We start from the raw sequence: 25,962 nt of genomic DNA on the forward strand, positions 1-25,962 counted from the left end.
AATACAAATAACTATAAGAGAATACTATGAAAAGCTATATGCCAACAAATTGGATAATCTAGAAGAAACTGATAAATTCTTAAAATCACACAATCTTCCAAAACTGAATCAAGAAGAAACAGTGAATTTGAATAGACCAATCACCAGTAAGGAGATTGAAACATTAATCAAAAACCTACCAAAAAACAAAAGTCAAGGTCCAGGCAGCTTCCCTGGTGAATTCTACCAAGCAGTCAAAGAAGACCTAATGCCTATCCTCAGACTCTTCCAAAGAATTGAAGAGGAGGGGAAGCTTCCTAACTCATTCTATGAAGACAACACTACCCTAACACCAAAACCAGACAAGGACAACACAAAAAAAGAAAATTACAGGCCAATATCACTGATGAACATCGATGCAAAATCCTCAACAATACATTAGAAAGATCACACACCATGATCAAGTTAGATTTATTCCAGGGATGCAGGGAGGGTTCAACATCTGCAAATCAATCAGTGTGATACACCACATTAACAAAATGAAGAATAAAAATCACACGATCATCTCAATAGATGCAGAGAAAGTATTTGACAAGATATAGCATCCCTTTATGATAAAAACCCTGAATAAAATGGGTATAGAAGGAAAGTCCCTCAAGATAACAAAGGCCATATATGACAAACCCACAGGTAACATCACACTCAATGGAGAAAAACTGAAAGCTATTCCTCTAAGAACAGGAACCAGACAAGGATGCCCATTTTCGCCACTCTTATTTAACATATTATTGGAAGTCCTAGCCAGAGCAATCAGGTAAGAAAAAGAAATAAAAGACATCCAAATTGGAAAGGAAGAAGTGAAACTGTCACTGTTTGCATATGACATGATTTTATATATAGAAAACCCTAAAGAATCCAACAATAAATTTTTTACAATAATAAATGAGTACAGTAAAGTTGTGGGACACAAAATCAACACACAAAAATCAGTTGCATTTCTGTACACTAACAACAAAGTAGCAGAAAGAGAAATTAAAAATACAATCCCACTTACAATTGCAACAAAAAGAATAAAATACCTAGGAATAAATTTAGCCAAAGAGGTGAAAGACCTGTACATTGAAAACTATGAAATGTTGTTGAAAGAAATTGAAGAATACACAAAGAAATGGAAAGATATTCCATGCTCTTGGATTGGAAGAATCAACATAGTTAAAATGTCCATACTTCCTAAAGCAGTCTACAGATTCAATGCAATCTCTATCAAAGTTCCAATGACATTTTTCACAGAAATAGAACAAAGAATCTTAAAATTTATATGGAACAACAAAAGACCTCGAACATCCAAAGGAATACTGAGAAAAAAGAACAAAGCTGGAGGTATCACACTCCCTGATTTCAAAATGTACTACAAAGCTACAGTAAACAAAACAGCATGTTACTGGCACAAAAACAGACACACACATCCATGGAACGGAATCGAGAGCCCAGAAATCCAAAATACATAAGGAACTCATACATCTCAACAACAAAAAAACCAACAACCCAATTGAAAAAAGGGCAAAAGATCTGAACAGACATTTTTTCAAAGAAGATACACAAATGGCCAACAGGCACATGAAAAGACATTCAACATCACTATTATTAGGCAAATACAAATCAAAACTACAATGAGATATCACCTCACACCTGTCAGAATGGCTATAATTAACAAGACAAGAAATAAGTGACGGAGAGGATGTGGAGAAAAGGACACCCTCATCCACTGCTGGTCAGAGTGCAAACTGATTCAGCCACTATGGAAAACAGTACGGAGATTCCCCAAAAAGTTAAGAATAGAACCACCATATGGGGGGCCAGGCCGGTGGCCAAGTGGTTAAGTTCGTGCACTCTGCTTTGGCAGCCCAGGGTTTCGCTGGCTTGGATCCTGGGCATGGACCAAGCACTGCTCGTCAAGCCATGCTGAGGTGACGTCCCACGTGGCACAACTAGAGAGACTTGCAACTAGAATACACAGCTAGGTACTGGGGGTGCTTTGGGGAGGAGGAGGAGAGAAGAAGAAGAAGGAGAGTGAAAGTCAAAGGGAGAGGGAGAAGGAGAAGAAAAGACTGGCAACAAATGTTAGCTCAGGTGCCAATCTTGGAAAAAAAAAATTAAGAACTACCATAGGATCTGGCTATTCCACTGCTGGGTATCTAGCCAAAGAACATGAAAACATAGAGATATATGCACCCCTATGTTCATGGCAGCATTATTCACGATACTGAAGACTTGGAAGCAACAGACATGCCCATTAAGGGACGAATGTTAAAGAAGATGTGGTATATATACACAATGGAATACTACTCAGTCATAAAAAACCACGAAATCTTGCCACTTGCAACAACATGGATGGACCTTGAGAGTATTATGCTAAATGAAATAAGTCAGAGGGAGAAAGTCAAATACCGTATGATCTCACTCATAAATAAAAGATAAAAACAACAATAAAAGAGGCACCTGCCCGATGGTGCAGCAGGTAAATTTGCACGTTCCACTTCAGTGGCCTGGGGTTCACCAGTTCAATCCCGGGTGCGGACCTTCTCACGGCTTGCCAAGTCATGCTGTGGCAGGCGTCCCACACATAAAGCAGAGGAAGATGGCCACGGATGTTGGCTCAGGGCCAGTCTTCCTCAACAAAAAGAAGAGGATTGGCAGCAGTTAGCTCAGGGCTAATCTTCCTCAAAAAATAAATTAATGAACAACAACAAAGGAATACAGAGAGACAGAGGTTGGATTGGTGGTTACTAGCATGCAAGGGGGAGGGAGGAGGTTGAAAGGGGTGATTAGGCACATGTGTGTGCTGATGGATTGTAATTAGTCTTTGGGTGCTGAACATGATGTCATCTACACAGAAATCGAAATATGATGTACACCTGAAATTTATATAATGTTACAAACTAATGTTACCTCAATAAAGAAAAATTTAAAAAAGTGAAAAAAAGTTGAGAATTCTTCCTCATAACCACTTAAAATACCTAAAACAAGAAAAACCCAAAACAACAAATTGCTTTCAAGTATTATGTAATTTTTATGAAAACAATGTAATAATTACGAAAATACATATGTTAAATTTTGTAGACATTAAATATTTACCGTTAAAAAAAGATATACATGGATAATTAAAACACTTTTTCTGAAAAGCATAATCTGCAATAAAAGGCCAAACACTTCATTTAAATGGAGAGTCTAAGGAAGAGCTGGAGATACCAATGCTGTCCAAAACTACGTAAAAATAAATATTTACCCTAACACGGTCTAACACCCTGCTGCACTTTGTCACCCAATTTTCTCAGAGCGAGGGCGGGACTCCGCGAGCCGTGGGAGCCCGGGGCCGGCGCGCATGCTCGTAGCGCGGCGCCGGCTTCTGCGTGCTCGAAGCCCCGCCCACTAGTGCCGCAAGGGCTGCCGGGAGGGCCCCCATCTTCTTTGCGCGCGTGAGGCAAGCCGGCGGCGCTGGGAAGTCTGGACATTGCCGTCGCTGTTAGTGATCCTGTGGCGCGGCTCTGCGGGACCAGGACCTTAAAGGTGAGCGCCTCGTGGTGGCTAATGAGACGAAGGTACAGAAGGGTCTGCTTTGCGTGGTGCGCGTCGGCGCGTTCCCTTTCCTTGCTGCCTGGCGCTGGGTACGTCGGCTCCACGCCTTCCTCACAGTCGGGGCGAGCGCCGCGTGGGCCGCAGCCCGAGGCGGCGCGCTGCGCAGGGAGCGGAGGGGCGCGGGCCGTGGCAATCGCGGACCGGCCTCTGCGAGAACGCGGGAGCTGGGGGTTCCCCGCCCGGGGCTGGGCCCAGGCGCGCCAGTAGTTGCTTTGGGACCAGGCTTTGGCGGGGGTCTGGACGTAGGCTGCCCGCGTCCCCACGGTGTCTTTAAGGTTTCCTCCCTCCACCGCTTTCCAGTGCCTCCGATCGCGGACTTTTCGGGCTACCCCAGTAAGTTTCTGGGGGAGGTTACCACTGGCTAAACGTTGGAGGGTTCCTTGGATCATGCGGGGCAGACTGGAGGCCGGAAAATTGGGGCCTCAGGTGTTCCCTCGCGTCATTCTTGGGTTTTTAGGGTCCTCATTCACTCACATCAAGGCTTCTGTGCGGAATGAGAAAGTGTAAGTAATATTTCACTTCTAGGTGTACGTTCTGGGAAAGTATCTGATGAAACGAAGTTCCAAAATTGGATAGGCCAGTGTCTTGTCGAGACTAAATAGTTCTTTTTCTCACCCTTTGGTTTATAAGGGGCCCTAAATCATGGTAATAATTTAATTATGTAGATCGTGGTCCACAAACCAATGCATAATATTGAGCTAACTTTTAGTGCGAGGTGCACCATAGAAATCCCTATTGGAAGAGCTTCCAGTGTGTGTCCAGGTCATCGTAATCCAGCAATTACAGTGTATAAAGCGGTGCCTCCGAGGAGCGTACCAATGAGAGTTCACCGCTAGAGTCAGCTCTTGGCAGATAGGCTTGATGAGTTCTTGGAAATACACTTTGTACAATATGGAGGTGACTAGGTGGTTTAATAGAGCACTGTAGGCAAGTAATTTGAAGTCAGAAGACTTGGTTTGTGATGCCTGCAAACCAGCCTCACAGTCTCATTTTTTTCTGCAGTGTTTATGTCAGGGATGTGAAACAGGAAACTGGCTGTTAGGTTGACCAATGTATTAGTGAATTACTACCCATACCCCCAGTTTAACTTTGTTTCAGTGTCCTCAGGCTCTCAAATTATCATTTTCATATGTTACTTAACATAGGATACCTAATCTGACTGTAATATTTCAATTTTTTCGCCTTAAAGTTATGTTACTTAATCTTTGCTAAGTTTTTGATAAGTCAGCTGTGACTAATTTTAAAAGAAATGAGACCCACACAAAACAATTAGAACTGAGGTCCATAATATACTGACAGATGGTGATCTGCTTAAAGCTGGAAATGGTTGTTAAGTGGTTGAATGGAATTTTTTTCCCCAAAGCTTTCTTGGCCAGCTGAATAAAGATAACCACTCGCTCTGTTATAGAAGATGGAACACTGATTTACTGAAAGGGGTGTAGATTATCGATAGTGTGTCAATTTTCTATCACTTACTCCTAAGTTTTCTTTTGTTGAAATTTGAGAAATGAATAAATTAGAAATTCTTGATTTTTAAGAAAATAATGGGATAGCGATAATTTTAAAACATTCTTTTTCTAGTCTTCAGCTTCATGTAAAAAAAATAATAACCTCTTTATGCCAATTTGGGAAAATTCACAGATAGCCACAATGGCCGAAAATGGTGATAATGAAAAAATGGCTGCTCTGGAGGCTAAAATCTGTCATCAAATTGAGGTATGATTCGTGTTCTATTAAACTGCAAAAACAAGCTCTTTGAAAGGATATTTAAGACCTCAAAACAAATACAGAAAGAACATTTAATTTCAGTATATTGTCCTATTCAACATTTGGTTTGTCTTTGATTCTTGGAATTAGATGAACATAGAATAGTATATAGTTTTATATTGGTGGAGCCAGTTTATGAAATCCAAGGACTGCAGACATTTCAAGAGGTAACACTATAGTGTTGCTTTTGTATTTGCTTTGGTTTCCTAGTCTATCAAGTAAGGATAATAGTAGTACCCTCTTCATACGGTGGTTGTGAGGATTACGCTAGTTAATAAAATGTAGAAGAGTGCCTGGCACATAATAAGATAACATAAAAATCCTTTGGAAAGTCCCTTCTGTATTAAATAATACTTTACGTTCTTGAACATCCTAGTTGTTTTCTCTGCCCAATTAGTTCTTTTCAGCTATTGTAACTTTTACCGGTATATCTGTTTTCAAAGTCTTAAGCGTTTTTTTGAACCTAGGTATTATATTTAAGTTGAAGCTTAACAGTGTCAATAATGGTGGCATGGAAAATTATTCCTTAATGATTCCTTATTTTATATTCTTACTGAGGACCTTCAGATCATGTTATTTGGTGTGTTTTTTTTTTTAATTCTCAGAACTGTTTTTTTTTTAAAGTTGTACTTCTCTGTCATTTAAAATTTCCTGTGTTACAACTTTTTGTACTAATTTCTTTGTAATTGTGAAGAAAAATTACAAATTAGTTATTCTGTGCTTAATATTTAGAACAATACAAAGATGTATATAGAAAAAGTTAATGTCCCTTCCACACCTATCAAATCCCACCCTCCTGAGATAGTCAAGGTTAAAAGCCTGTTGAATACTCTTTCACACTTTGGTCACTGCTCATGCTATCATAATTTTTATTTTCTTCTCTTCCCCCCATCAAACATGGGGTGCATTTTAGGGGAGTAAAGTTTTGTGTCGTTAATAATTTACCCAATCCCCTATTTAATATGTAGGATATTACCAGATCTTTTAGCTGTAGCAGTTCTGTGATGAATATCTTTTTACAGTCAAGTGCCACGTAATGATGTTTCAGTCAGTGATGGACTGCATATACAATGGTGGTCCCTTAAGATTAGTACCATGTAGCCTGGGTGTGCAGTAGGCTGTACCATCTAGCTTTGTGTAAGTACACTCTTATGATGTTCACACAATATCAAAATCGCCTAACAATGGATTTCTCAGACTGTGTCCTTGCTGTTAAGTGACATGTGATTGTATATAAATCTTAGTAGACATGTTGACTGATTTCTTTAAAATAAAATTCCTAGAAGGAGATGCACTGGCTCAAGGGCTATGCACATTTTTTAAAACTTTTGATGCTTATTGCCAGTTTACATCTCTACCTACTTTACCATTTCCCTTTGTTCAGGCCAATACTAGTAGGTACTCTTCTTTTTAGAATTTTGGCCAATTTGTTGATGAAAAATGCTATTTCATTGCTTTAAATTGCATTTCTTTTATTAATAATGAGGTTGAACTTTTTTATGTTTATAGTGTGTTTTTATTTTTAGTAATTTCTTTTTAATGACCTTTACCCATTTTTCTTTTGTTTTTTTTTGTTTGCTTTTTTCCCTCCCCAAAGTCCCTGGGTACATAGTTGCATATTTTTTAGCCATGGGTCATTCTAGTTGTGGCATGTGGGATGCTGCCTCAGCATGGCCTTATGAGCGCTGCCATGTCCGCGCCCAGGATCTGAACCAGTGAAACCCTGGGCCACCGAAGTGGAGCACACAAACTTAACCATTCAGCCATGGGGCTGGCCCCTACCCATTTTTCTTTTAGGATTTTAAGGTTTTTCCCTTCCACTTTGATTCATAAGAATTATTAACAAACTTCCATGTTTGTCTTTTACTTTTTATGCTACTTTTGGCATTCTTAAGTAGTCACACCTGGGTCTTTTCATGTATAGTTTTTTCTTTGCTTTTATACTGAGAAAGAGTGCCTCTATGCTTAAATTAGATCAATGCTCACCAGTTTTTTTTAACTTTTAAAAATTAGAGTGGTTAACTAGTTCATTCTAGATCTTTTTATTTAACAATCTATTCTTTTCACACTGATTTGAAACAAGAGGCTTTTCGTATACTAAATCCTTACATATGTTTTTGTTTTAAGGCTTCTAGTCTATAGACATATCTTTTAATTATATCGTTTCACTAATCAATTTTTAGTGTTATCTTTTTGTTAATTTGTACTGTAAATATTTTATTATAGTATGTTTAGGAGAAAATGTTTATTGCCTCTTAAGTTATGTCCTATATTTTTAAAGAATAGAGCTAGGTGATATAATGGTGGTAAAAAAAAAAAAAAGCCAGGATTGGAGTCAGTATTATATAGTGCTCTGAAATATTTTGTAATTATGTTGCAGTATTATTTTGGTGACTTCAATTTGCCACGAGACAAATTTTTAAAGGAACAGATCAAACTGGATGAAGGCTGGGTACCTTTGGAGATAATGATAAAATTCAATAGGTAAAAACTTTTTAAAAATCATCTTTAGATTTTCTGTTAACAAGTGCTACTACTAAGTCTTACAGTGCTTTTATATATATTCTTCAGATTAAACCGTCTAACAACTGACTTTAATGTAATAGTAGAAGCGTTGAGCAAATCAAAGGCAGAACTCATGGAAATAAGTGAAGATAAAACTAAAATCAGAAGATCTCCAAGCAAACCCCTCCCTGAAGTGACTGATGAGTATAAAAATGATGTAAAAAACAGATCTGTTTATATTGTAAGTGGGCCTTTAATATGCATTTAATTAAATCTTACACTTATTTAGAAAGTACATACGGTAGAGTGGATAAGACTAAGGGCTCAGAAATCATAGCTTCACCACTTACTATTTGTCCTCGGGCAATGTTCTTAACCTCTCTTAAGCCTTTTCTTCAGAAATGGGGATGATAATTTTTACCTAATAGAACTGTTGTGAAAATTAAATGAAAAAACTCATACGCTGTTGGGCAAAATCTTTGGCATATTATAAGCACCCAGTGCATGTCAACTGTTCTTATTCATCAACAGCTAAACTTGATAGAAATTTTCTTTAGTTAATTTTTAAATAGATTTTTTTTTATTCTGGAAAATTTCAGACATACAAAAGGAGATTGAATGTATAATGTACTGTTTATCCCACTTCAACAGCTATTAACAAGTGATTAATCTTGTTTTATTTCTGCCCCAAATGGATTATTTTGGAGTGGAATCCCAGATAAACGAGTCACTTTTATTGCATTGGAGAACAGTGGCTCTTAACCAGAGCTGTTAAACATTTAAGAGCGAGACATCCTGGCTTCATTTCAAGACAAAATGAATCAGAATTTCTGGCAAATTGTTTACCTGAGAAGTCATTTGTACACTTCTTTCTTCCCTTTACAGAAAGGCTTCCCAACTGATGCAACCCTTGATGACATAAAAGAATGGTTAGAAGATAAAGGTCAAGTATTGAATATTCAAATGAGAAGAACATTGCACAAAGCGTTTAAGGTATGGTTGTATGACATTACGGTCTTTTTTATTTGGAAAAGATATGGGACGTAACTTTTGAAAAGACTTTTCTTCTCCTTTTAATAGGGATCAATATTTGCTGTGTTTGATAGCATTGAATCTGCTAAGAAGTTTGTTGAGACCCCTGGCCAGAAGTACAAAGACACAGACCTTCTAATACTTTTCAAGTAAGTCTTTTTGTTGATGTTTCTTCTGGCCACTTAAGTTAAAAGGAATTGCCACATCGGGGTAAGGAGTATGGAATAGCATGCCCTGCAAGGCCAGTATTTTTAGTGTCATTAGGCCTCCTTTGAGGAATGCTTGAAGTTTGCTCAGTGGAAACTTCTAATCCTTTGAGACTATAAGGAAGTGTTTATTAGTACCTTTTTTCTCTTAGCAATAATAAAGGAGGTAAAGGTTTAGTACTTATGTTGCATTTAAAACTTAAAGTCAGGGTGGATACTAAAATTTGGACTTTTGGTGTGGTTGGAGAATAAATCACTGTATAATTCTTATATTTCTCATTGTCTGTATATGCCTGTATAGTACAAAGGATTATTTAATAGAGATTTGGATCACATTCTTTAATATGTTTTTGTGTATTTATTTATTTATTTATTTATTCATTTTTTAAAGATTGGCACCTAAGCTAACAACTGTTGCCAATCTTCCCTTTTTTTTTTAAGGATTGGCACCTGGGGAAACAACTGTTGCCAATCTTACTTTTTTTTTTTTTAAGGATTGGTACCTGGGCTAACAACTGTTGCCAATCTTTTTTTTTTTTTTTCCTTCTGCTTTATTTCCCAAATCCCCCCAGTACATAGTTGTATATCTTAGTTGCAGGTCCTTCTAGTTGTGGGATGTGGGACGCCGCCTCAACGTGGCCTGATGAGTGGTGCCATGTCCACGCCCAGGATCCGAACACTGGGCCGCTGTAGCGGAGCACACGAACTTAACCACTCGGCCACGGAGCTTGCCCTCTGTGTTTTTAAAAATTAGGACAAACCAGAGCATCTTCATGATAAAGTTCATTGTAGAGCCCTAGTTCTCTACTTTTACATTACACAATCTTCTAAATGCTTTGTACTAAGCTTGATGGACTTAGGGATACACTGTGATGAATCATGGTATATGTTAAACCTCAAAAGTATTTTTTAACATGGGATTTTCATGATTGCTCTTATTCTTGGGTCTCAGGGATTTTAGAATTTTCTCCATTTCTGAAATGAACGCCATAGAAAACTATGAAACATTAAAGTATTTACGTGACTTCTGTTTTATTATTTTTTTCCTATATTGAAAACCATGAGATTGTTAATGGATATAGGCTTGCTTTGGGGGATCATGAAAATGTTCTGCAATTAGTTAATAGTAATGGTTATACAATTCTGAATATACTAAAAAACATTGAATTGTATGCTTTAAAAGGGAGAATTTATGGCATGTGAATTATTTGTTAGTAAAGCTGTTACTAAAAAGACCATAAGAGTAACTTCTTCTGCATCTTTTAAGTTTTTAGGTAATTGTGTCAATGGAAAATGTAACATTCCTTCCTATGCCACGTCTTAAATCATTCAAGATAATTTGCAATTTATCTTTGGTCTCATGAACTTAGCCTCTATATTTTGTGTCCTTTAGGGAAGACTACTTTGCAAAAAAAAATGAAGAAAGGAAGCAAAATAAAGTAGAAGCTAAATTACGAGCTAAACAGTAAGTACGTTGAGCTAACCATAACATTTTCATTCCTTAGACGTTTGACTAGACTAGGAAGTAGAGCTGACGATACCTCTGAAATGAGTAGCAAGGGGCCTTTCTTTTGTGTAACATTGAGGTCTTAAGCAGCCTTGATAATCTTTGATCCACATTGTGTTGCAGTCGAGCATTGGACAGTCAGAAAACCTAGGGCAGCCAGATTGGTGTCATAGCGGTTAAGTTCACGCGTTCTGCTTTGGTAGCCGCAGGGTTTGCCAGTTTGGATCCTGGGCATGGACCTATGCACTGCTTATCAAGCCATGCTGAGGCAGGGGTCCCATGTATAGAGTAGAGGAAGATGGGCATGGATGTTAGCTCAGGGCCCTTCCTTAGCAAAAAGAGGAGGCTTCGTGGTGGATGTTAGCTCAGGCCTAATCTTCAAAAAAAAAAAGAAAGAAAGAAAGAAAACCTACACACTAGCTTTGGTTATTAAGTAGTTTAGTGATCATGATCAAGGTTAACTTTATTAGGATTTAATTTTCTTATATAGTAAATGGAAATGCTCTAATTATATATTTATTTGTAGGGAGCAAGAAGAAAAACAAAAGTTAGCAGAAAATGCTGAAATGGTAAGTATATATTACTGGTATCTAAGAAATCTATCATTCAAAGTTATGAGACTAAAAAGTCTGAGGACTTTTTAAAAAATATACATAAGTAAGCAAGTCTACGGTTGTTATTGCACTAAAATAATAGCAAATAATATTGCCTAGAATTAACCAGATTTATATAATAACTAAATATATAACTAATTAAATATTATTTTGTTGGAGAAATTAAATGAGTTAAAAGCAGAAGCCATTGTAGAACAAAGGAAAATGCACCAACTGTTAAACTACTTCAAAATAGCATTTTAGGGGGCCAGCCCAGTGGCATAGTAGTTAAGTTCGCTTGCTCTGCTTTGGTGGCTTAGGGCTCACAGGTTCGTATCCCAGACATAGACCTAGCGCCGCTCATCGAGCCATGCTCTTGTGGCGTGCCACATAAAATAGAGGAAGACAGGCACAGATGTTAGCTCAGGGCTAATCTTCCTCACACACACACTAAATAGCATTTTAGTTTCTAGCTTTTTCCTTTTATAGGTATAGAGTAGTATAAGCCATTTGATTTGTGGTTGGTTTTAAGAAACTTTTTTATTGCCTTGTATATTTTTATAGAAATCTCTAGAAGAAAAGATTGGCTGCTTGCTGAAATTTTCAGGGGACTTGGATGATCAGACCTGTAGAGAAGATTTGCACATCCTTTTCTCAAATCATGGTGAAATAAAATGGATAGACTTTGTCAGAGGAGCAAAAGAGGTTTGGAAACATTTATATGCTTCTTAGCAATCAGTTTAAAAATTCATAGAAACTTTTCTTTTAGAAGATAAAATCAGTAGAAAGAAAGCACTTTTTTTATTAATGTGTTTATGATAATACTTTCGATTTGGTCATTTACTTTGTGTTTTGTCATTGCCCTCACTGGACATGGTGTCTGATATTTTGTGAATTATGCTATGAATAATGGTATCAGTGACTACAAGTTTTGTAAAATTCATTGAAACTGGTAACAGCATAGAAGATTTGCAGGGTAGGAAAAATTACTTTGAGCAAAGGAATCAACTGTGGGACTAAAAACTTAAGGCTTTCATTTTCTATCTTTGGTGTAGGGAATAATTCTATTTAAAGAAAAAGCTAAGGAAGCACTGGATAAAGCCAAAGATGCAAATAATGGTAACCTACAATTAAGGAACAAAGAAGTGACATGGGAGGTACTAGATGGAGATGTGGAAAAAGAAGCATTGAAAAAAATCATAGAAGATCAACAAGAATCCCTAAACAAATGGAAGTCAAAAGGTCATTAGTTCCAATTTTTCTTTGACAGCTTGGATATTTTAACTCATTTGCTTGAGAATAAGTTTTAATCATTATTGAAGCACACTGACAGATTTAAAACATTTCTTTACTGATTTCTCAATTATGTCTCTACAGGTCGCAGATTTAAAGGAAAAGGAAAGGGAAATAAAGCTGCCCAGAGTGGGTCTGCTAAAGGAAAAGTACAGTTTCAGGGCAAGAAAACTAAATTTGATAGTGATGATGAACATGATGAAAATGGTGCATCTAGTAAGTTTTTCTAAAGTCCTTTAGTACTTTCACGAGAAATTATTTGTGGGGGAGAACAGTGATGTCGTTTTTCAACTTCTCTATGGGTGGCATTCTCAGATTGTGATTTACCCTGGCTATGCTGTTTTACAAGTGAAAAACAAGGATTTTTGGAAGATAAGCTTACAGAGTAGGTCTGTACTAAAGGAAAAGCCTTTTCTCATTGGTGTAGAAGTTGTTGCTAATCTTTTTACACAATTATTTTTGATAATTATGCTCAGTATTAAAATAAGTGATGCTTACAGTGAACTTAACAAAAATTAATTTTCTTATTGTATAGGACCAGTAAAAAGAGCAAGAGAAGAAACAGACAAAGAAGAACCTGCATCAAAGCAACAGAAAACAGAAAATGGTGCCGGAGACCAGTAGTTTAGTAAACAAATTTTTTATTCACTTTAATTAGGTTTTAAGCTGCTTTTGTTTTTGGAGGCTTTTAAAAAGAAAAGCGAATTAGGTCCACTTCAATGTCCACCTGTAAGAAAGGAAAATTTTTTGTTGTTTAACTTGTCTTTTTTTGTTATCCAAAGGAGGATTTTTTTTTAATGTATAGTTCTGTTTGTGTTATTTCAGATGATTCAAATATCGAAAGAAAAATTCTTCCACTAAATTGCCTTTGTAATATGAGAATGTATTAGTACAAACTAATAAAATATATACTATATAAAAAGAGCAACAACTTAGTTTATTTTTCCTTTTTTGTGCCCAAAGCATTTGAGGAAGAAATTATGTTAAACCAGAGTACTGGCTTTTAATTATAGGTCCATCCCACAGTTAATTATCCTGTCTCCTAGGCTGGCTTTCTGTATTTATTCATGCAACTTGATAACATTAGAAATAATTACTTATTGCACAGTTTTTCAGTACTGAATATAGATAAGTGAGAATCAAGAGACTTACTGATTTCTTTCTATGAAATTTGTATGATGCTGGCAGGTCGTATCGCAGCTCTATAAAACAAAAACCACCTAAGGATAAGAACTGTATTTCCAAACATTTAGGAACCTTGACTAAAAAAAAAATCAAGTTCTAAATGCAGGTAAGCCAAACATTTTAGACCTGTTACTTTAACTTAACCAAGAACTGACTTGATATATCCCCAAGATTAGCCATGGCATGTTGAGCTTGGCATTTCTGCTATTTTGGTCATTTATACCAAAATTTGAGGTTATGGGGAAGAGTTTAGGACTAGGAGAACAAGTGGACAAAAAAGCATATACTATGAAAATGATAGTACTTTCCTATTTTTAATTTCCTAGTCTACAGCTAGCAATCTCATAATAATCATGCTTATTTTTAAAATTTCTTGTCTGGATTTTAGTAATGGTAGCTAATTGTTTTCCTACTAAGTTCTCAAATGAAAACCCACTTTTCATACTCTTTCCTTCTAAAGAATAATGTAAGTTCTCCAAACTTAACTACTGATCACTTTTAGAGAGATGGCAATCTACCTATCCTTAATATTTTGTAACATAAACTCTAACTTTGTAGGTCACAGCAGTCAAATTTTAATGTGTAATCAAATCACTGTCAAGTCAAATCAAATCTTGTTGAAATGCAGGTTACAATTCAGTAGATCTGGGTGGAGCCTGAAATTCTGCAAGTCTAACAAGCTCCCAAGAGATGTCAATGCTGATGGTCTGAGGACCACATTTGGAGTAGCAAGGCTTTCGCTTGGTATACTACTGAAACTGTTCTAAGGTGTTCTGTGTTGCGTATTAGACCTTAAACCAGGTAAGGAATGACAATACTGAAATATAATAGGAAGACTGATAGAGCTTTCATACCTCACACTACTATTATGAACAGTAATAGATCTAGTTCTATGGTTAACACCACAGTGCTAATCCATAGTTTATTACGTAAAAAACATTACTCCCTTATTAAACTCTTATTTCCAGCTTTTCAGAATTATTTGGATTAAATGTTAGCTTCTAGTTATATGCTTTCTCCATTTTGATGATTGTGTACGTTATCCAATTTACTAATAAAAATATATCAAACATGATTTACTCATAGTGTAGATGATTATATTGTATCTCCTACTAAAGAAAGAAAAAGCTACATGTTATTTTGACTCTAGGGATAGTTAGAGAATTGAAATAGGTAATCCAGGCATAATCTGGCGGTATTGTCTGAATGGATTTCAAACTGAGGTCTGACCAACTCCGTGCCCAAGGTCTTAAGTCACTGTGATGCTATACATGGTTCCGTCTGAGCCTAGAGGGACCAAATACTTGGGTGCTATTAGAAATTTTCAGTAAAATGCACAAATTGGAACAGTCTTAGGCAAACACTGATAGCCTGCCTTTACTCTTATTTCCAACCCGTTATCAACCACATACATTTTGCCACACTGGAAAACATGATCCACAGTATGTTTTCTCAGCACCTATATAAAAATTCTGTTGGGCTAATGTATGGTGGCCTTCATAGATAATTAGAGTTGAGATTTTTTTTGTGAGAAACTTAATTGTCTTACCTGCAATGATATCTATCTTGATTTTCCATTCTGCAGCTTTCTTTTGAATATGCTGAACATAAATAACATGTTAATGTGAGCTGATTTTTAAATTTTAAAAAAGTTGCTTTTTATTAATACTTGACAGTAAGTTTTTAAGCTTTTAAAATTTCATTAGAATTTAGATTAGACCCTTAAAAATTTTTCAACTGGATGGACAGTATTTTGAAAATAAGAAACTAAGCTGGGGCCGGCCGCGTGGTCAAGTGGTTAAGTTCACATGCTCCACTTTGGCAGCCCAGGGTTTTGCCAGTTTGGATCCTGGGCATGGACATGGCACCGCTCATCAGGCCATGCTGAGGTGACATCCTGCATGCCACAACTAGAAGGACCCACCACTAAAATATACAACTATGTACCGGGGGGCCTTTGGGGAGAAAAAGAGAAAATAAAATTGTTAAAAAAAAAAGAAAGAAACTAAGCCATTTCAATATATTTAACAATCTGAACCAAATTACATAATTAAATCAAAGAAATAAAGCTATTAGTTCAGAAATACATTGAAGTGCATAATGTACTCACATATTTTTATTTTTTTTTAAGATTTTATTTTTCCTTTTTCTCCCAAAGCCCCCTGGTACACAGTTGTGTATTTTTAGTTGTGGGTCCTTCTAGTTGTGGCATGTGGGATGCCATCTCAGCATGGCTTGATGAGCAGTGCCATGTCTACACCCAGGATTCAAACTGGTGAAACCCCAGGCCGCCGAAGCAGAGGCGCGAACTTAACCACTCGGCCATGGGGCCAGCCCCTCACATAGGGTTTCTACAACGTTATTTCATCAATATATACAACTATCCTGGAAACCATTCAGTAAATATCTGTGTCCACAAGCAATTCAGTGGCAGTATGGTATAGTGGTTAAGAACATCGTCTCTGGAACCAGACAGCATGCATTGAACTGCAACTCTGCAACTTACCAGCTATGTAACCCTGAGCAAATTACTTATTCTTTCTGTGCATGTTTCCTCATCTGTTAAATGAGGATAATAATGGTATCTCTGATCATATTGTTGGGGAATATGAAAAGTGCCTTGCCTATAATCCCCTAATTAAGTTAACATGCATAATTTTCTAGAAATAGAATAGTAGAGATATCAATATTTGGTATTATAAGCATTTTGTTCATGTTGGTAGTGTTCATAGTACTTAATTGGCATCAAGCTGATTGATAATAGTAGTTAACTTTCCCTCAATTTTAGGTTCAAATATTTGTTATAATCAATACTGACAATATATTTGTGCTTGTAGTTTTTTCTTGAACTTAATAAATAGTCCCAGTTCTGGGCATATTTTTCCCCTACTTTGAGATCTAGACTTTCTGTATAAGGACACAGACTTTAATGCAAATAATATTATAATTTAATGGACTCTTAGGATTATTGAAAACTTTCTGAGAAATAAATTATGATGACATTTCTTTGCTATCTGAGCCCTAAGGCTAGTGAAAGAGGTTTTAGATGTTAGATTATACAGTGGAATGTGGTTGGTTCTGGCAGAGATGTCAAAGAATGAATGGGCTAAGCTTGGGATAAACACTGAAAGAACAGTGCCTGGCTTACCTACTTTGCTTTAACTATGAGCCAAGAACTAAATTCTCACAATGCCTAATGAAGGAAGATAGCACAAGATAGCTTTGAGAGTCACACTGTTTATTAGTATATCTACCTGGACACATACTTTACCTAAATATTTCTATCAAAATACTACTGTAGGGGGCCAGCCCTGGGGCATACTGGTTAAGTTTGGCACACACTGCTTCAGCAGCCCAGGTTTGCAGGTTCGGATGCCAGGCACAGACCTACACCACTCATCAGCCATGCTTCGGTGGTGACCCACATACAAAAATAGAGATGAGAGGCACAGATGTTAGCTCAGGGCTAATCTTCCTCAGGGGAAAAAAAAATTATATAAAATGCTCCTATATTATGAATAGAGGGTCAAGCACTTTTAAAAGATAAGAGTCTATAGTTAAGGGGTGTGGGGTAAGCTTCACTGACAGTGTTACTAATTATATATAATACTTAAAACCAACAAAATTATCACAAGCTTATAGCAGATACATCTACAGCATATAATAGGGACCATCTTAATATTAGAAGTTAATTTCTCCTCATATCTCCTTCACAGTATGCACAGTACACACCAGATTAATTTCTTAAGTTACTGCACTGTCTAAATAAAAATGCACTTGATAAAATATTTGCTTAAAATTCAACTATTAAGCCTGTTAAAGTAAGGGTGATGATACTGCCTCCTAATGGTGGAACATGGAAATACCAAACAACGAAGATGGGAGTTCCTTGGTGATGTGGCTACAGGAATTCATTGAAATAATTAGACTTTGCTGCTTAATTGCATTTTTTACTGGCATATTTTACTTGGTCTGCATGAACTGTATATGAGTAACAAAATTTATGTTATGCCAAGCTGTGCGGAAAAGTTTATAGCATGATTGACTGCTTATCCTTAGAAAGGCCTACATATAAGGTTAGCCCTTGGTTGGAGTATGAGAACTTACATTTTGGGAGGGTTTCCACTCCCCATCCCCTTAATTGGTAACAGTGGTTCACTGTGCTTAAACTGTTTATGCTGAATACCTGTTTTACTACTGGGAGTCTGGAATTTGGGTATGTGCTAGGCAGGGGGGGTGCCTACATGATCAATTCCCAATAAAAACCCAGGGCACTGAGTCTCTTGAGCGTCCCTGGTTGACAACATTTCACATGCCTTGTCACAAAAATTTGCTGCTGGGAGAATTAAATGCATGCTGTGTGACTCCACTGGGAGGGAACTCTGGAAGCTTGTACCTGGTTTTCCCTTTGCTGATTTTGCTCTGTATCCTTTAGCTGTAATAAATCATACCCATGAGTATGACTATATGCTGAATCCTGTGACACTTCCTTGGGAATCATCAAACCTGAGGATGGTCTCAGGGACCTCCTCAGCACAAGCTTTTTACATAGCAGTAATTAACTGGTGTTTGGTTTCACACATCGAATGGGGATTTATTTACCAGCAAAGTTATGCTGTGTTCTACTGCTTACCTACACGTACAACTGCTCATTGTTAGAAGTATATATTTTTTAGCCATGTAATTTTATATTTCTTAAAGACTTATTAGATTACCCTATATCCAGAACTTAATGTTTCCAAATGGATTCCAGTACACTGTATTTACACAAAATATTTTTCCTACAAAACTACTTTAAAATCTCTTAATACATGTATGATTTAAAGTAATATAGCTAATACAGCAATTACATATGCCAGACAATTCTAAGTGCTTTGTAAATATTTACTCATTTAATCTTCACAACAACCCTACAAAATATAAGGCATTCTTAGTTCCTTATACTCAAGTGTACAGGTGAGTACAGTATAGGTATGAAACTGAACTCAAGTACCTTGACCACGGTAACACAGCTGGCAAGCAGCAGAGTTCAGATCTGAACCTAGGCAGTCTGGCTTTCAGTCTCTGTTCTTGATCACTATGTTATACTGACACTAAAAAAAATGTACCACCCCATCACCAATTTTCTAGAATATATCTTATACACCCCCCTGTGTTATATCCTGGCAAGAAGAATAGAAGAGATTGGTTCTGAACTCAGAAGAGTTTAGCTCCAGCTTAGTGTTCTTAAAAAACAGGCCTTACTGCCTCCCTTATGCATCCAGGCCACACAGGGACAGTGGAACTACAGGCATCAACCAGGACTTACCCATGCAAACGAGGACATATTGTAACCCTAGTTATACCATGCTTCTCTGCTCCTGAATTATAAGCTCTTTCCTGGTAACAGTTTCTGCCTGAACAAATCTTTGACAAAAGAAGTTAGATAGGCTGGAAGAAAGCTAATCACAAATGCTAGCTAGTTAAAGGGAAGATTCAGTTTCTAAGTGCGATGTTTAAAAATTTCAGGAGAAATAGATACCCTGGTATCTAGTATTCATGGCAAATCCTTGAAACACTGTCATGAATTTAAAAATAAATGACACAGCAAGAAATAACAAGTGTAGGGGTTGGCCCAGTGGTGTAGTGGTTAAATTCACATGCTCTGCTTCAGCGGCCCAGGGTTTACCCATTTGGATCCCGGGTGTGGACCTATGTACCACTTATCAAGCCATACTGTGGCAGGCATCCAACATATAAAATAGAGGAAGATGGGCACAGATGTTCACTCAGGGCCAATCTTCCTCAGCAAAAAGGGGAGTACTGGCAGAGCATATTAGCTCAGAGATCATTCCTCAAAAAAAAAAAAAAAGAACCAAGTGTTGGTGAGGCTATGAAGAAAACGGAATCCTTCTGCACCGTTGACGGGAATGTAAACTGGTGCAGCCACTACAGAAAATAGTATGAAGTTCCCTCAAAAAATAAAAATAGAACTACCATATGGCTCAGCAATTCTACTTCTGAGTATATATGCAAAGAACAAGAAAACACTAATTCAAAAAGATATATACAACCCTATGTTCACTGAGCATTAATTACGAGAGCCAAGATATGGAAACAAACGAAGTGTCCATCAGTGGATGAATGAATAATGATGTGGTGTATATTTATACACTGGAATACTACTCAGCCATAAAAGAGAATGAAATCGCCATTTTCAGCAACATGGATGGACCTGGAGGATATTATGCTAAATGAAATAAGTCAGAGAAAGTAAAATTCTGTGTGATTTCACTTATTGTGGAATCTCAAAAGACAGAAACAAACGAACAAAATAAAAACAAACTCACAGATACAGAGAACAGATTAGTGGTTACCAGAGGGGAAGAGAGTTGTGGGGTGGATGAAATGTGTGAAGGGAGACAACTGTATGGTGATGGATGGTAATTAGACTGCTGGTGGTGATCATTTAGTAGTGTATACAGGTGTAAAATTATAAAGATGTACACCAGAAACTTATACAATAAAAAATAAATGACACAATATCACAATGATTTGAACTTACTTCTCTAGTTGAGGATTTGTGTAAAGAATATACTGCTGTTCTTGCCATTTCCAAGGCAGTCTTCAGAAATGCCATATCTGTCCCTAAGAGTAGAAAAAGTTCCGATTTACATTATATACCTGTTGTCAAAATAGAAGCTTAAATGATTACCAGGTATTTAGAAACATTTTTTCCAAACTCCAAAACAGCCATTTTGAATTCTTTCTGCAATAAGGTAGTGCACAAATAAGTAAAGTATCTAAATACCTTTTAAGGTTGATAAGCTAAAACCAGAATTATACTGCCTTGGTTAAATAAGGCTAAAGTAAACATTTTAGTATCATATTCCCAATTAACGATTTTCAAAGAGGGGAGAAGGGAAAGGACAGAGTAGTAATCAGAATCAGGCGAGAGGTGGAGGGAGAACTTTTAAACTATGCAGGTCTTTTTCCCCATCCTACTGACTTCCTACCCTCCTTGCCTGCAGCATACAAAAAATAAATAGCCACAGTGAGTCACTGATGGACACATGTTGAAACCTTGGGTGTGCTAATGCATTAAAAATAGGTTCTAAAGTATAAAATCCTTTATAGGATTCATCATCATTCATAAGTATTAGGTAAATCATTCTTGAAACCTGATGGAATATAAATAAGTGAAAAAAAAAGACTTTATTCACTTAGAACAAATTTGTGAAAACAAAGACTGAAAAATTCAATTCCCTATCCATGCATTAAACAAATTGAAATTGTAATAACTGTACAGGTAAGAAATTTGTTTATTTAATAAACTATGATAAAATCACTTAACCCAAGGAAAATGATATTTAAAACTTAGTTTTTTATAAATATACCAGTACACCTGATTCTTGTTACTAACCTTTATTATTTTTGGTCCCAAAGGGAGGATTCATAATTACTGTATCAAATGACTTGGACATTCTGTTAGATAATGAGCACACATCACATTGAATCATGTCAACATTTGTTAACTCAAACTCTTCCACATTCCTATTAAATATCTCCAATGCATCTTCATCTATGTCAAATCCAACACACAACCTATAAATACAAAACGCAGAGTGACTACTTATAGCTCCCAAGTCAAAACAACAAAACTAAAACCGTAAACCTTTTTAATCCAACTGGCAAAGTAAGAGTGAGTGTTGCCTTTCAACAGCATGATTTCCCAACTTGGCAGGGGATGGAAACTCAGGTTTGTATAAAAGGGAGGCATCTGACTACTGCTGTTACCGTTGTTTTTTAGTTTGTTTTGATGATCTGCCCATTCAAGATATACTCAGAGAATCTTGCTCCTCTCATCTCATACTGTAGAATCCCATAAATATAATTCAGTTAATCCTATTTAAGTTTCTTATTAAAGCCACCTCATCCCCAAATAGTATATACTGGGTCACCTACCCTGCTCCTAACATTGCAGTGCCGATGCTGAGCACTCCACAACCACATCCTAGATCTGCAACCACTTTATTTTCAATGTCATCATATGTGTTATGGATTGTATACAGCATACATGCTAAAAGATCAAAAAACATATTAGGGAATAAGTAAGCAAGTTGATGACCAAAATCCAATTTGTGCAAATGACTCTTTCTAAAATAATTTCTTGTCTTGCATTATTTAGTCCTTCTCCAAATATTGTTACAGATTATTTTAAAAACATAAGGTATAGTAACTTGGTATGCAGCAAGAGGCCCCACAAAGGCTAGTAACATTATCAGTGGTTCCCAAAAACTTGTCTCTGCTGCCAATGCCAAGAATGACAAAACTTTTAGGTAAAATGGGAAAAATAAGGTCAAAATATTTTATTTTTCCTCAGCCTATTCAAAACATTGCCATACATACATACATATATATATCAGTTCTTTCTTTGATGTTGGAATATTATTTTTATGAAAGGATGGTAAAGAGTATATAGGTTTTAAGAAATCTTTCCTTGTCAGAATATAAACTTGGCAACCCTATTATCAGTCTCCAAAATTGTTTTGAAATTTTACTGATCTGTGAAATCTGAGAGTCTGGGAAACACTAATATCAAACAAGCGTTAACACTCAAATGGCACAGAACTTTTTTGCAATAAGTTTGTCACTGGAACATAGGTGACGTAAGTTCAAGCTAGAATAGGAAAGAAGACCTACATCCACAATATAGCCTTTAGTCACATATATTCAGACATATATTCATGATCTACAGACACATATATTCATAATATACTAATGAGACCTGATAAGAGAACTATTGAGGAGCAGAGCAGAAGCTGCTGAGATTGGAAAGGGATCTTTCAAATACACAAAGGTCTGGGATATAATGAAGGTTAAGCATGAGTAATACCATTGATACTTCCCTGTGGATATCTGAACCCAGCAAGGAATACCAGCCATCACTTATGCCCCAGGATCCAGAGGTTTTATCAAAAATACAATTACAGGGACATCTCAGGCTGACTGTGCTGTCCTGATTATTGCTGCAGGTGTTAGTGACTTTGAAGCTGGTATCTCAAAGAATTACCACACCCATGTGTATGTTACACACTGGGTGTGAAATCTTTTTTTTTTTTTAAATTGGATTCCACTATGAAAACCTACCGTCAGAAGACATTAAAGAAGTCATTATCTAAATTGAGAAAACTGGTTTTAACCCAGACACAGTTTTGTACCAATTTTTGGTTGGAATTACGACAATGTTGGAGTCAGGTGCAGATATGCATGTATTTTCCCTGGCTTTCATCAGCAGCTTAGAAACAGAACTACGTTGGAGCTGGGAGGGATTCTTCCTTGCAGGTGTTCCCAACAAATTAATTTCCCTAAGACTCCCCAATGTCTTGGTAATGTTTGTTAAATATGAATAGTTTTTCCTATGTTCTCTCCAGTATTCCCAGTCTCTCCCCTCAAACAACATGCTGATTCTCAGATCATTTCTTAAAAGTGAAATGCATCCTCATCTTTATATAGCCCCTATTCTGGATTTGTTAAACCCAGTCCTTCAGCTACCAACTCTAGTACTAATTTCTAGGGCAGAGTATAGCAAAGGAACCCTTGCAGTGGCAATTCGTTGCAAGAGGAAATTGATCCTTATATTTATAGAGCTCCTAACTAGCACCAGAAACTCTTCTAGGCACTGGGAATTGTGTGAACAAGACCATGAAATTTCTTGCCCTCGGGGGGTGTACAGTATAATGAAAGATGTCTGACAGGGTTAAGGGGTATGCAGAAACCAAACAGTAAAAGGTTCAAGAGGGTGTTTGTGTTTGTGTCGTGTCTTTAGCTGTGGTGTCAAGGAAGTTCTCTCTAATGTCATATGTAATCTTAGAGCAGAATTCCTCTAGATATTCTTTGTATCCAAATAACTGTTCTATTTTGATTACGGAGTAGACAGGACTAACTCGCGAAGCAAGGGTGTGGTCACCAGCCGCCCTACCTGCAATGTGCGGCCTGGTCGGATACTGTTCTAGAAGTAGCTTGGGCTTTTCGAATCCATCCACTTGTTGCAGGCGACTCTCTAATTCCTTAAGCCTTAATTTCTTCATTTTTTAAAGACAAGTGTGGGCTGTCAGGGTTTAAGGGCACTGGATCTGCAGAGAAACCTATTTAACCTGGCTCTTCATCCCCCTACGCTGACCCCCGCCCCCTTTTCAGCGCCGCAGGCCGGGGACCCGGCAGGGGACGCCGGGCGCAAGGGACACACCCGGCCCAGGCTGTTCCCGCACTCCTCCTTGCGCCAGCGGCGGGCGGACTCTTCCGCCCGCCTCTGACGCGCCCCTAGGTATCCCGAGGGGATCTCGGGCTCCTCGCAGACACGCGTCGGCTCCGCCCTGGAGGCCTCGCAGGATTCCACGCGCCGCGTCCCGGGACTTCAGGAGGTTGCTGTCGCCTCGGCCGGGGCCGGAAGTGCCGCTACGCAGTCGCGCAGGCGTCCCGCTGCCCGGAGTCCCTGCGCCGATCTGCAACCACGGCCGCGCGCACAGGTTCCGCTGGCGACCCAAGCGCCTCGTTCACCTGCACCTGGGCGGGTCCGTACCACCGGTATAGCCCGCCCTTCTCGCAGTCCTCGCGCACACCTGTCGCGAAGGCATTACCCTCTAGCTTTTCTTTGAGTACCTGCAGGCCCTCAAAGGATGGGGGAAGAAAGAGGGTGAAAGTGATGGGGGAAGAGAGGATAAAAGTGAGGGTGAAAGTCACGGTTACTTTGTTTTAAATGCCCAGTGTGGTCCTTTCTACCTCTTGTCTCCCAAATCCCCTCTCAGAAGGTAGCGATCTCCACTCACCTTGCCTCCTTGAACACTTGCTTGTCCTACTTTAATATAACTTTGATTCCCTCTTTTTAGGTTACCTGTGTCACTTACCTCAACTCTCACAGGGTGGTGATGTCAGAGAAGCCCAAAGAAGACAGTTTAAATGAAGAAATAGGTGGTAGTGGTGTCACACGCTGGAAGAGGTCAGGCTTTCATGGAGTAGGAGCAGAAACCAAGTTGTAGTGGATTGTGGACAGAAAGGAAGGTGAGGAAGTAGAAAGAGTAAATGTAGCAGAGCCAGAGGGACCTACAACTAGAATATACAACAGTGTGTGTGTCGGGGGGTGGGGGCTTAGGGGAGAAGAAGAAGAAGAAGGAGAAGAAGAGAGGAAGATTGGCAGCAGATGTTAGCTCAGGTGCCAAGCTTTAAAAAAAAAAAAAGTAAATGTGAACAATTTTTTTTTTCTTTCTTTCTTTTTTGCTGAGGAAGACTGGCCCTGAGCCACCATCCATACCCATCTTCCTCTACTTTATGTGGGATGCCTGCCACAGCATGGCTTGACAGGCAGTGTGTAGGTCCACACCCAGGATCTGAACCAGCAAACCCCAGGTTGCTGAAGCAGAAGATGCGAACTTAACCCCTGTGCCATTGGGCTGGCCTCTAAATGTGAACAATTCTTAAGAAACACAGCTACTAAAAGAGGAGCGAGAATGGTTGATGCTTAGTAAGGTTGGGGGAAGTTTCTTGTTTTTTTTTTTTAATGATTGGAGAAGATGTGAACATACCTAAATTAAGACAGGATAAAGCTAATAGAAAGACAAGAGTTCAAAATACAATAAAGAGGATATTGGATGGAGTTAGGATCCTGAGAAGGTAGAATCCAGTGTTTAAGTGAAAGGATTGTCCTTAATCTGGGGAATGGTCCCTTCTTTTCATTATTAAAGGAAGAAAAAAAGGAGTGCATGGATGAGAATGAAGCAGAGAGAATGGTGTCTGAGGCTGCCACTTCCCGTGAAAAGTAGAAGTCAAAGTTGTCTGCTATGAAGATTAAATGAGTTAATACACATAAAGTTCTTTGCACATAAAATGCTTTGTCACATAACAAACGCCCAATAAATGTTATTGTTGGTGTTAGTGGTGATATCTGTTGAGAGAGAGGTGGCTGGAGCAAGGAGTTTGATCCAAATGGATGATGGAAACTAGCCAGATGTATGGAAGGACAACTGACCTGTCTGAGGTTGAAAGCTTTCTTTTTCTATTTTTAAAAATTAAATTATAATTTTTATTTTGAGATATAGATACATATGTAATCATAAGAAATAGCACATAGAGATCCTGTATATCTTTTATCCAGTTGCCCCCAATAATAACATTTTGCAAAACTACAGTACAGTATCACAACCAGGATATTGACACATACAGTCAAGACATTGCGTTTCCATCACCTCAAAGATCCTTCATGTTGCAGTTTTGTAGCCAAACC

The 25,962-nt window shown here is 37.8% G+C and overlaps 3 protein-coding genes across 3 annotated transcripts in view; 1 reads left to right on the forward strand and 2 right to left on the reverse strand.

Moving 5' to 3' along the window:
• The window catches only part of LOC102151046 (uncharacterized), a 24,899-nt gene extending 20,895 nt beyond the window's left edge, over window positions 1–4,004 (reverse strand). The window contains exons 1-2 of the mRNA XM_070240745.1: window positions 3,266–4,004; window positions 2,479–2,646 (exon numbers count right to left, since the gene is read on the reverse strand). Coding sequence (XP_070096846.1) covers window positions 3,267–4,004 — 738 coding nt within the window. The 3' untranslated portion in view covers window positions 2,479–2,646; window position 3,266. The remainder of the gene's footprint in view (window positions 1–2,478; window positions 2,647–3,265) is intronic.
• Window positions 3,441–13,446, forward strand: SSB (small RNA binding exonuclease protection factor La). The gene is made up of 12 exons (NM_001309185.1): window positions 3,441–3,546; window positions 5,257–5,331; window positions 7,763–7,866; window positions 7,954–8,128; window positions 8,773–8,880; window positions 8,968–9,068; window positions 10,519–10,590; window positions 11,159–11,201; window positions 11,790–11,930; window positions 12,281–12,467; window positions 12,603–12,734; window positions 13,054–13,446. The coding sequence occupies exons 2-12, from the start codon at window positions 5,266–5,268 to the stop codon at window positions 13,140–13,142; spliced, it is 1,218 nt and encodes a 405-aa protein (NP_001296114.1). The 5' UTR covers window positions 3,441–3,546; window positions 5,257–5,265; the 3' UTR covers window positions 13,143–13,446.
• On the reverse strand, window positions 13,143–24,344 carry METTL5 (methyltransferase 5, N6-adenosine). Its single transcript, XM_001497963.6, has 7 exons — window positions 23,665–24,344; window positions 21,648–21,762; window positions 21,106–21,287; window positions 20,248–20,330; window positions 15,253–15,304; window positions 13,671–13,720; window positions 13,143–13,245 (listed from the first exon to the last, which is right to left on the reverse strand). Exons 1-7 carry the CDS (start codon window positions 23,771–23,773, stop codon window positions 13,207–13,209), a joined length of 630 nt encoding a protein of 209 aa, XP_001498013.1. The 5' UTR covers window positions 23,774–24,344; the 3' UTR covers window positions 13,143–13,206.
• Window positions 24,345–25,962: the final 1,618 nt, after the last annotated feature.

The sequence above is a fragment of the Equus caballus genome, chromosome 18, assembly GCF_041296265.1.
Source record: "Equus caballus isolate H_3958 breed thoroughbred chromosome 18, TB-T2T, whole genome shotgun sequence".
Classification (NCBI taxonomy): domain Eukaryota; kingdom Metazoa; phylum Chordata; class Mammalia; order Perissodactyla; family Equidae; genus Equus; species Equus caballus.